Source organism: Accipiter gentilis, chromosome 34 (genome assembly GCF_929443795.1).
Source record: "Accipiter gentilis chromosome 34, bAccGen1.1, whole genome shotgun sequence".
NCBI classification, from domain to species: Eukaryota; Metazoa; Chordata; class Aves; order Accipitriformes; family Accipitridae; genus Astur; species Astur gentilis.
Window position 1 is genome coordinate 516,868 of NC_064913.1, and position 12,531 is coordinate 529,398.

A 12,531-nucleotide genomic window follows, 5' to 3' on the forward strand; every position below is an offset into this window, starting at 1 on the left:
GCCTTGCATGTGCTGAATTGGGTGTCAGACCTCCTACTTGTGCTAAAACTGTCACTTTGCTACTAAATTCCTGCTGGTATGACAGGGTGGAGCTCGAACAAGAGACAAGTCTGGCGGCCTGAGTCCTGCCTTCTGCTCTTTCATTGACACTGGCTGAAGAATTGTGGCAGATACGGTACAAATGGAAATGTTTATTTGTCTTCAGAGACATACTGACCAGAGGAAATGCAATCTATTGAGCTTGGTCCTGAGAAGCAGCAGTATGTTAAAAATGTTGGATGTATAAAATGGGTTTAAATAGTTCACATATTTTAGCATAGAAAAATACATTGTGAATCCTAGAAGAGTTATTAACTGCATGCTGTGAACATGGCTGATGTAACAAAGCCCTTACTTTCTGTAGTTTAAAGGTTGATATAAAAGGATCTTTGTTTTATAATTACATTAATCTTGATTTTCAGTGTTTTCTACCATTTAGATCTAGCAGTAGAAAAAAAATCAAATAGAATGTGGGAAGCTGAAGAGAAACGTGTGACAGTTGAGGAAATCATACTAAGTTTGGGAAATGGTTAAATAGTCTTGCTGTTACAAAGCGTATGCTAGATTTTGTTATAAATATTGTGGGGGCACATATTAGTTCATACCATCTCTAGATTTACAATTTAATATGTGTCATGCTTGAAGCATGTGTAGTCTAAGTACTGAGATGCTGTTAATTTCTTTGGATAGCGATATGTTGATAGACGCTTGATTCTTAAGTGAACTGTGGGAGTGAATGATTTGACTCTTATGCTTGCCTTAAAATCCATTAAGAGTAAAGTTGCATTTTTAACACCCTGTGTATCTATAGAATTCTCTGTTAAATTTACTGCTAAGAGCCTTCATAAGAAGGTCTTTGAGAAACACTCTTTCTAGAGAAAATCCTGTTGATTTAAATCAAGGGCTTTTGAAAGGGGACTTGTCCCTATCAGTTGTGGGTTTTTTTTGTTTACAACCTAGAAAAGCTAACTAGAGATGAACAAATGAGCCCTTCAAAACCTATCTGTGGACAACATGTCTAGTTTTAACATCATTGGAAACACAGTACCAGGTTAAGACTCCGAAGCATTGGTCTTTCTTTAGCCAAAGCATCTATTAATATAGCTGCTTCTTGAATAAAGAGGGAGGTCTGGAGGGCTTGGAGCGGAGTGACGGGGAGGGAGGGGATTTAGGACTAACAGGTGGTCCTGAGACGTGCTGGCTGACGCTGAGCTCAGAGCAAGCGCACTCTCTGTGGGTATTTGTGGGCTTTCCTCTCTCTCCGTCTGGATACATGTGTCTGTTGTTCCTGGTGTAGCTGTGGAGCCCTTTCAGCTATGGCAGTAAGAAATGACTTGAGGAAAACCATCAGGAGGATAGCACGTTTTTTTTACTGGTTTCCTAAATCATTGAGCAGTTCAAGGAGGAGGACAGTAAAACTTCTCTGGAAGTCTGCTGGTGAGTCTGCAGCTATGTTTCTTAAGACATTTTTTCCTGCTAAAAAGAAATTGAAAGGGAAAAATAATTTATTTCCATTCAGCTGGTTAACTTTCCAGGCCAGCATTGTTTGCATTTTTCCATTCACTGAGGCTCATTAGGCAAAACTGTAAAAATATTCTGGAAATTCAATAGAAGGTTCATTAGGCTTGCTCAGCTGAAGAATTCTCTTGCAGCTGTATAATTTATTCTTTTTAATATTCATGTCAGTGATACTTGGTGTCTTGTTTTTGTAGACCTTTCTCCCTTAGGTATGTATGTAGGAGCTCTACTATGACTCAAATACCTGCCAGAAAATTATTTGGAATTGCCTTAACCTGTTAATTGATCTAGAAGGCTATGTGAAGATTGAACTGACTAGAGACCTTAACTCATTATACCAGTGTTCACACAAAGCAATGAGCAGCTTAGAGAGGGCTTGTGTTCAGCAGCGATGCACTGTCCTTCACTTCCATTTTATCAGCTGAAATGCAGTACCGCTCAGCTCACATGTTAGTTAAAGCTGGGGCTGAGGCATATTCTCAGGGGTTTGGAGGAACATGCACTGCCATAGTTTAGGAAGCTGAATTCTTTCTGTTCTTCTTTAGGACTAACTGTACAAGATCAGTTTTCTTTTGGTGAGGACTCTTTTGACCAAAATGGTGAACTTGCCAATTCTGCAAGTATTACAACATTAATACCAAATTTTTATTTGTATGGGATGGGATTTGGGTCAGTTCTGCAGTTAAGCAATTTAGTGTTGTACTTCAAATAATAGATTTGTGACTCTTAAGAGGGGAAGGATAAATTGTACCATCTGAAATCTGTCACAGAAACATTGTTGGACCACATGTCTAAATGACATTTGACTTCTTCCCATGTGAAGGAGTCCATGAGTTTCAAACATCCAGAGGGAAATCCCAGCTCACTGAAGTCTGTGGCAAAAATTCCCTTGACTAAAATTAGAGCTGTGATTAACCTCTGTTTGAATATTGGTAATCTCAAGTCCTCCTAATACATCAGATCATTATGAATCCTCATAATACATCAGATCATTCCTGTGTCTCTTTTGTTACTGTAAAAGCGTAAGTGGCTAAAAAGCACCAATAAATGTTATTGAGAGCTCTAATTGCTAGCTGAGTTACACACATGTGAAAACATTTACATACCAGTTATCTCTTCCGTCAGTACTACAGAAGAATAATTGCTTCTATGACTTGTAACACGAAACAATGCGAACTTTGAGTGTGTTAAAAATAATACTTGTGGTTTTCCTCCCATCTCCCTCTACATCTAGTGGTTTGAATAAGATTTGCCTTTCTACCATCATTTTAATGTATGTATTAGCATCTGTTTTGAACTGAATTTGTGAATAGTGTCAGAAGTGCCCTACATGTCCTTTTCTACCTATGCAACTGCATCTATGACTTGTAACAAGAAACAATGTGAACTTTGAATGTGTTAAAAATAATACTTGTGGTTTTCCTCCCATCTCCCTCTACATCTAGTGGTTTGAATAAGATTTGCCTTTCTACCATCATTTTAATGTATGTATTAGCATCTGTTTTGAACTGAATCTGTGAATAGTGTCAGAAGTGCCCTACATGTCCTTTTCTACCTGTGCAATGAGGTGATTATCACAAAATTGTGGTTTTGGTGGAAATGTGAAATTTTAGCAAAAGGTTGCATCCGAGCAGAAAAAATCTGTGTGAAAATCCATCTCAAACTTCTCATAACTTTACAGAAGCCAATCTCATCAAGTAGGTCTGTAATAAACTGGAAGCTGAAGCCCTGGTGTTCCTCTCACAGGGGAGGGGATACAGCTCCTGTTTGCACTGATGATTGCTCTTTAGTCTTTACAAAGACAGCAAGTGGCATGAAACCTTAGCTACACTGAAGTCCATGAACATTTCTACCTTTTTCTTGAGTAGCCAGAATTTTCCTTAACTATGAAACACCACATTTTGGTAACTCTTAACCAAGTTGCCTTCTGTCCTGAGAGAGTTCTCCAACACATAAGCCTAGTCTGAGCAGTACTGACCATCTAGTTACCTTGGTACACAAAGAGATTTACCCTTGCCTCCAGCATACTAGAGTTTTCAACTTTATCTCTGCCTCTGTCTTTCTGCCAGGTTTTGCTCCAATATTGGCATTAATAGAATTTTTTGGTTTGGTCAGGATGAGCTGGCAGAACAATTCTGCATCACTAGGCTTGTTCCACAGATGAATAACCCAGCAGATAATTAATGCTTTCAGTAATACTTACTGATAGTTTTTAGCCACTTATGCTTTAACAAATAAATTAATGTTTTAACAACAAAAGAGAAACTTTCATGATTTGGACATGTTAGGAATAGTAGAGATTACATTCTCTAATATGCTTTGTTATAGATTTTGTGTGATAGATATCATACATCATTTGAACCAAGAGATGGGCACTATGCCTCTGTGTAGTACCCTCAGATTTGTTGCTTTCGTTCTGCTTCTGTCACTCCGTGTCTCAGGATGACTTATCCTCTCTGCCTGATGCAGAAACAAAATCTGCTGAAGCACAAAATTAGTTTTTAAGGATGACAATGAATTTAGTACTGTTGTAGGTCACTGTGTTCAGGAAGTTGCATTTGATGCCATTTTAGAAAGAGCTATCAAAGCATAAATAGGTTGCTGTTCCTAAAAATCCTTAGTTTTCAAGCCTGTCCTTGGATGGATACTTTGGGATTGTTGGCCACAGACTATTGCCTAGAGCTAACATGCTCCTTTCTAAGCTCTAAAAGAAGGAAGAAAATTCAAGGGTGCTCTTCAGTAACTGGTTTTGATTAAATTACTTACTGGAGGTCTAAAAAATATCTTTGATAGGTTCGGAATATGCTGAATGTAGCTGATAATGCTTTAAGTCCATTTAGTTTAATCAAGGGTATATAACATTTTGTAAGAGGCTTAAACTGAGGGATGTAGTATTTAGAGTTCTGGAGCCTTAATTTCTTTGAAATACGTTTGGACTTTTTCCTACAACATCTTCATAGAACATGGTTGACACATCATGTGACTAGAAATTTTATCATGATAAAGTACCTACACACAGGGAGGCTTATTGAAACACAAAGGAATTAGAAAAAAAATATCATAGAGGGCCATGATAACACTGTAGAAAGCAATGATCAAAAAAATCAAAATAGACAAGTACCTACTATTTTCTCTGTCTTATAGCAGAGCAATAAGATGATGAGTGACAAATGTAAAGCCAATGAAAGGAAATTTTTTTATTATTTTTTATTCAGCATGTAATTAAATTGCAGAACTCATTACCAGAGGATGCTGCTGAGGTCAGGAATCTAACAAGATTTAAAGAGGGTCTGGAAGAATAAGACTATTCAATATTATGACAACTGAAGCTACAAGAAAAGCTTTGAAAGAGACATAAGTCTTCTTGCTTCAGGGTTTAAGGTAATTTTTAACAATTAGGGATTGGTTTGAGATAATTTTGTGGCTCAGATCCTACAACTGTTATTGTTTCTCGCAGTTTCTTCCAAAGCAACTAATGCTCACCCCTGGCAGAGATGATCTTGTGATCTGCATTGATTTAAACCTTTATGACATTTTTCAGGCTTATACAGGAGAAAAACAGATTTTAGACCTGTTCAGAAAAGCACCCCATAATATCCTGTGACAAACATGAAAAGCACAGTGCTTGCTGTCATTTTTTTTACTTTGACAAAACTGCCCTGGTGGCAAACCCTGCTTGCTCTGAAGCCATTACAATAAATAGATAAATACAGCAAATTAAGTCAGTCTGAGGTGGGTGATTTTGTGTAGTCGTGTTTCTTGCCAGATCCTACTGGCTCATGGAGAGCTTTATTCTCAGCTCTTGGCTGGGGAGGGTTCTCATCAGTTTGAGCTACTGTCCTACCAGTACATAGGAAGGCTCTTTCAGAGGGCAGAAAGTGAGAATTTATTGACAAAATCTTAAACTAACTGTATTTCACACAGCCTGAGGTTGTTTTTTATCCTTCACTCTTGATTGGGGTTTTTTTTGCAACTTTTCTGCTCTAATGTGTTACCACTTTAGTCCTTTTCTAAAGTTAGAGTATTTTTATTGATTCTGAAGGATTTTTGATCAGAATGGTCAAGTGTCCACTGTAAAATCATGATTATGTAAGAGTATGTGTCATGCAAAATAAATGGAAACCTGTACAGAGGTATGGTGATATTCCTTAAACTTGCTACCTCCTAAAGGAATTCGCATATAAAGGTTTAACTGACCAAAGAGAAAAGTCAACCTTTGAACTCTCTCTCCAGAATATATGCAGCTGACAAAATAAATCTATAACACTTATGGGAAGGGAGAACATAATTTTAGTGTCATATGTCAATTTAGAGCGGCTTAGTTTAAAATATTTGTGAATTCATTTCTTAGTTTCATATTTGACCAGCTAACATGTGATGGCGTATGCTGTAAGTGCCTCTGTCCTTATGTGACCTCTTTAATCAGATTATTCTGGGAATTGTTTGGGTATGTAGAGGTAGCATACCTAGCATTTGTGAGACTACATAGCGGATATTTAATGAACAGATAAAGTCACTGTATTTCTGTGTTCTTGTCAAAACCCAGTGGGTGAAAGCCGCTGCCTCCCCTGCTCCCTCGGGCTAGTGGCATGTCACACCTCTACAGCCCCATAGTCTGGTCCATGTCTCCTGCGCAGACACCTGCAACTGTGCAGTGAGCACCTATACATCTCCTGTGCTTTTAGTGAAAAAAAAAATGTTCACCTGGCCATCCCCACGGTTCACTGAGGCTCCAGTTCTCTTCTGAGAACAGCTGCACTGTGCATAGGAGCAATGCTCTGTGGTGTGATGGGTACATCAGGCCAAGCGAGGGCTTGCAGAGCTTGCAGAGGGGCAGTCAGAAGGAAAGCGTCCATCTCTGGAAATGATGGAGAGAGTTTTGGCCCAACACAGAGGATAAATGGAGTGTAAGGGCATTTGGGAGCTGTGACTCTGGAGCATTCAAGCTCAGATGGTGGACAAGATGGCTACCTCCAAGGGAATATCATTTGAAGGCTTAATTAGCTGTGTTTGGGAGAGGGAGCAGAAGGACACTGTCTCAGTGGAAACCAGCTTGGATGTAAATCAATACCTAACGTGGCAGCAGGCAAGGTGAGCTTATGACTACAAGTGGCTGTTCTGGAGCGTGGATCCAGCAACCAAAGGTCGCATCTCACTGGGACCTGCTTGGGTGGGTAACCAAGACTTCTGACCCAACTTTTTCAGACTGTTTTATCTGTTTATCTCCTGAACGTCTGGTTCATGGCTATGATTTATATAGTGCTGCAGATGGGTAGGATATTGCAGCAGATTGGAAGCTGGTAGGAGTTGATGGCCTTTTACCATCAGACCATGCGTACAGGTTTTCTGCCTGCGTTAGGACTGGGTGCAGTCCTTTCAGTTCATATTTGTTCATCTACTTTGGACGTTTCAGCCCATTTGATTTGACTGTTCTTAATCATAATTTAATAGCCTGTGCCAATGTTCATTTAAGAATACATAGATTATTAATGGAAGTGTGCCATTTAAAGATCTTGTGTGTTGTGAAAGCATGATTTTAATTTCTAGTGTCCTTTTCGAAAACATCTCTATATGTGCTTTTCCTTTCTCTTTTCATTTTAAGTATATATATATATAATTAATTGTATGATTTGCTTAAAAGTGCATTTTCCTAGTTCTAAAGGAAGCTGTGCCGGCATCTGTGATAAAAAAGCATTTATTAACAAAATGAAAAAGGAGGTGGGTGCGGGATGTCACTGTTAACAGGTCATCAAGGTAGTTTAAAGTTAATTGTAGAAGGCTGTAGAAGAAACACATTATACTGAGTGACTGGGCAGTAAAACATTTTAGTGTTGATAAATACGAACTAAACTGTATGGGGAAAATGCTGACTGCACACATAGAGCAGTGGCTTCTAATTTAGTTTTTATCACTTGGAAAACAGAATTAATCATGTGGATGGTTCTCTGAAGAGACTTTTCTCAGTGTTCAAGCTAAAAGGGAACTGAATATATGGAAATATTATGAAAGAAATAAAGGGAAAACCCAGATAACTGTGCTGTGCCCACATGTCATATGAAGCAGTTTAATCACCCCACCCTCTTAAAAAGGGTATAGTAGTATTTGAAGATAAAAGAGAAGACTTTGGATTATCAAAAAGATTAGCAAACTCCTCATCCTACAGACCAGGGCTTTTCCGCTTGGTAACAGGCAGCTGCAAGAGAATATGCTTCTGTACTAGTAAGAGCAGTGTGGAGAATTGAAAACAGCATAGTTATTTAGCATTTCTCATAGCATGAAAGTCAGGGCCACACCATGAAATGGCCAAACAAGGAGCTTAAAACAAACTACTCTTTCACATATGCATGCACGTAATTCAGTTGTGGAACTGACTGACACAGGATGTTTAGGAGACTAGGAGTATAAATGTATTCAAGCAGGGATTAGATAAATTCATGGAGGAAAGAGCCATCAAGGGATATTAAATAAAAAGATGCAGATACAGCCTCTGGCTCATTTGTTTGTTTTAAGTTGCAGATTGCCAGAGAGTAGAAAGGCATAAGGGGGAAATATCACACAAAATTAACTTTTTTTCTTTATATGTGTTCCCTAAATGTCTGCTGGCAGGCTCTTCCCAAGACAGGCTACTGGCCTAGATAGATCTTTGGTCTAACCGAGTCCATCTGTTCTTGTGTTTTTCAAGTGCAATACTGATAAAGGCTGAGGAATATGAAAGCCTCTCTCACTATTGTTGATTTCTGTGTAATTCTCCACCCATTAAATAACTGTTTAACTTTTCTGTTACTTGTGAGTCTGATTTTTTTCCAAGGCAGATGCATTCTTTTAGTGTCCAGATAATCCATGGTATGTTTTTCTCTATGGTGGTTATCATTCACAGCTCTTACCAGTCATGTAGCTTTTTCAAATTGCATCATGTGTTGTTTTACTCCATTTCTCAGATAATTAGATGAGACAAATGTGGCATCCCACTAAATTCCTTTTTCCTTGGCTCTACCAGTTTTAAATGAGACAAGACGAATCTCTTTGCCTACTCTGCCTCCCTTCCAAAGGAAAATCCTGATTTGTACCCAGAGAGTTATTAAGATTTTCCTAAGCCTGTAATAAATGTAAGACAAAAAATCTGTTCGGAGACTGAACGTCATCTCACAGGCCCAATTGCTGCTTGGGTCCAGATTACCAAAGTGAATGTCCACAACAGATGAGAGATGTCAGTATCACCAGGAATTGCTAGTACTATGCCAATTGTGGGCTTGTTCTTCTGAAGTACTTTGGAACATTTAATTTTACTTTCCGTTTTTCTGCTGCCACATTTTTTCTTTCATTTGCCAATGTCAAACAATAGCTGTTGGATGATGCTGTGTCTCTCCACTGCATCTCTTTGCTGCCCTGGGCATTCGTAGGAAGACAAGACAAAGGAAAGAAGATGACCAACTGTATGCATTAAACTAAGCACCTCCCTAGTATATCTGCTTCAAGGTCTGCTATCAGGGTGGGAATGGTGACTTATAATGTCTGAAATAAAAGCTGTGGATTGGTCATTTATGAAGAGAAACATTAATAAATTAGTAGTGTGGAATTACCTGTTTTAAAGAGGTAATTTAACATTAAAGCCTGATATGTAAACAAAGACTGAGTGTGGATGCAGCATGCAAAAGCATGCTCAGAATTGAGCTGTACTCCACATTAAGGTTGATCAATACAGAACACTCTGCACAAGCACAACTATTTTTGTATTGAGCTTCATTTAATTTGATGGGTTTGATTCAAGTTTTGTCTCATCTCACATTTAAGCATAACAGATTGCAGCTTTTGTTTGGCAGAAAGTTCAGGTTTTTAAATTTCATGTGAACTGTCAGCTAAAGGTCTGTCCTCTGTCCTGCTAGGATATAATCACTGGTTTTATCTCCCCTAATAGAGTGATCATTGATCCTTCAGCAGCAATTCAGAACGAACTCCCAATATCGTGGCTGGGTAAAGCAGGTAAATCAGGTCCTCTCTGAGCGCTCAGGATGGCTTTTCGATAATCCATCCCCTCCATGAACTGAAAGTGGTACCTCTTGTCCGCTATTAATTCCAGCAAGAATAGGGAGTTTATTAACTCAGGTCTGGTCAGGAGCTCACAGCTCCTTGGCAGTGCAGGCAGCTAGACCTAAACCATACTTTCCAGTTCTTACTTTTTGGTCAGGTTTCTTCTGAAGAAAAACCATAAGAAAGTGCTGATTTGTGAGTTAACTTTATGCTGGCTGTTCTGGGGGTTCAGCAATAGAGGGCACTGGAGTAAACACTTTCAAAAAGCAGTATTTTTATTGGATTTGCATACAGAAGAGAGAGCTCACTTTTTTTTTTAACATGGAAGGGTTTTTCTTCCCATTTTGTAGGTTTTTAACGTTGGAAAGAGGCTAACAGTCAGAGCAAGTGGAAGTCCCAAAATACCAGTGTGACACATAGTGGACCTGTGTAAATACTTTGGAACAATTTTTGACTTTTTAAACAGAAATTCTTCTGTTACTTTCCCTCACATTTGCAGCGCATAAGTGTATGCAGCCATGTATTCCCAAGCCAGGTGTTTACTGAGTGTAACATCTGATGCCTTTAATTTTCTCAAAGGTAGATTTCAAATGCATTTTCTGAAGCCACCACAAAAGGAAAACCAGGCGTGAGGAGCTGGTGCACCTGCGTCCCTGTCCTTGTACAGGCTCTGTTCCCTCAGAGGTCAGGAATTCAGCACGTCCTCTGGGCTGCTGCATTTTGTGTTTTCTGAATGAAAACTTAATTTAATTTGAAGACACCCTGGGCTGCTTTTAAGCAATTGGTAGAACGTACTGGGTCTGGTGGATTAGGTTAGTAGCTAGGGTCCAAATGCCAGTGGGCAGATTTGTCCAAGGAACGGAGCTATACCTCCTATGTTACCATCGTAGCCACTCTGCTGCCACGTGGCTGCTGCAAGTGTAGCTCAGTGCAGCACCACGGCTCCTCTCCAGCTGCTTGGACTTACGGAGCGGGTGAGAAAAGGCAGAGAGAAGCAGCCAGCGCTTGGTGGGCAGCCTCTGGTGTCCCTCCCTCTGCCTGCTTCCAGCCCGGCTCTGAGGGCTGTGAGCCAGCCACTGGCCAGGGGCTCGGCCCTGTGCTCTTCCCCTGTGCTGCTCGGTGATTTGTACAGATATCTAATGACTGCTGCAGTCTTACACAAATAAGCATAAAAGGAAGAATTACTAATTCTGTGGGCAATGAAATGTAAATAAATTATTTTAAGTTGCTTTCCAGGGCAGGTTGAATCTAGGATTTTATCTACAGGGCACTTTTTTCTTTTAGTGGTGTAACTTCACTGCAGTTTGTTAACATCAGAAACAGAGAATAAGGTTTGTTTTCTCTTCCAGAAGCGTAATCCTTTTGCTCTTGAACTGAAGAAGTACAGCTGCTTTGTGGTACCTTGGTTTTGTCACTGCCACACATGGTCAGTAAAGCCTGTCACTCTCCAGGTCCTTCAGATTTTTGCTGGCATTTTCTCCCATGAGTCTGTATGGAACGGGTGCGTGGTTCGCTGTGTCAGCAGGACAAAAGCACTCTCTGAAGTCTGTCATGAAACGACAGACAAGGTGATACATATAAAGATATCTGCTGAGTTTTGTTTCTAATCCCTTGTTTGAAGTTACTGGATAGAGGAATTTGTCCTCCTCACCCCTATCTGGTGTGGAGAACTAGGAGCTTGTAGGATCTGTCTGCTGGCTGGAATGAGCAGTTGTCTTGCTGAGGTCTTGTCTCTGGAAAGGTGCTAGTGGGAGCTGAGCGCTTAGTCATTCCCTTTGCGTTTACTGCAAAGCGTGGGTATGATTTACTAGTCCTTGCATTTATTAACAAGTTGAGTCTTACCAGGTCTTGCCATTTTCATGTATGGAGCTTTGGAAGGCAGCAGGAATTGCAGTGCTACAGGGTGTTTAAAAAAATCTACTAAATCTTAAGGTTATCTTAAGGTTTTTTGGCAGAGTGTGACAGTGTCCCTAGAAGGGGACCTCAGAAAACTAGCCGGGAACATAGGGAGGAGAAGCTTGCTTAATTGAACCCCCCCTTTCCCGGTTTCATCATTTCATGTTTGGTCTCGAAGCTCAGGGCAGAAGGAATGTTATCAGCCTGAGGAGCTTCTTTTTCAAGGTATGCATTGCAATTCAGACCATTTTTTCAGAAGGCTGTACAAGCAGAGTCAGCTTAAAGCTATAGCCTGGAAGTTAAACTAACTAAAGAATGCTGTAGGTGTGTGTATATCAAGAGAACCTAAGGAGGAAGGAGAAATGAAGTATCTCCTCTCCTTCACAGGCTGGCATTACTGTGTGGTGTTCCCGTGCCCAGTTAACTCCCTTCCAGGGAGGAGACATTTCAGGCTGGGGAAGGAGAACTCAGCCCTGTACCCCTCAGTCTGCCTCCCAGAAACAGGCAGATCTAAGAGCTCCCAAAAGCATGATAGTCCTGGGGTAGCCTCAGGAGGGGATGCAGCCCAGCTATCCAGCTACCTGTGATGCTGAAACAGATAAAGGAGATTGTGAGAAGTAAATATAATATAAACATGTATTTTCTTGTCTTGTGCTTTTCTTTTTAAAGTGTTTCCACTATTGCAAATTTATGTTTTAACCCTTACTTCGATTGAATGAAGTAAATATTTTCAGCCTTGTTTGCAAACAGATTTTGTGGTTATTTCAGGGTGGTCTGTCAAACACTGGGTGTTCTGTTTCTGCGGGAGTGGTGACTGTAAACAGGACTGCACACAATGCAGAAGAGGTGTAGTAGTTTTCAGGAGCATTGGCCTGTTTATAGGCTGGTTGTGTAGGATCCCAGGTTTGTGCAAGAGTCTCCTGTGACAAGTCTTAGCTGGAGCCTGTTGGCAAGCAGTGGAAGGAGGGAGAAGACCTGAGACTCTTGTCATGTTGATAAAAATACAAACGAGCTTTACAAACAGATTAAATTGACTTTAATTCTGTAATA

General features: G+C 40.0%; 1 protein-coding gene across 1 annotated transcript in view; it reads left to right on the forward strand.

Moving 5' to 3' along the window:
• The first annotated feature begins 1,355 nt into the window (after positions 1 to 1,355).
• RASSF3 (Ras association domain family member 3) overlaps positions 1,356 to 12,531 on the forward strand; it is a 99,470-nt gene continuing 88,294 nt past the window's right edge. The window contains exon 1 of the mRNA XM_049791991.1: positions 1,356 to 1,476. Coding sequence (XP_049647948.1) covers positions 1,356 to 1,476 — 121 coding nt within the window. The remainder of the gene's footprint in view (positions 1,477 to 12,531) is intronic.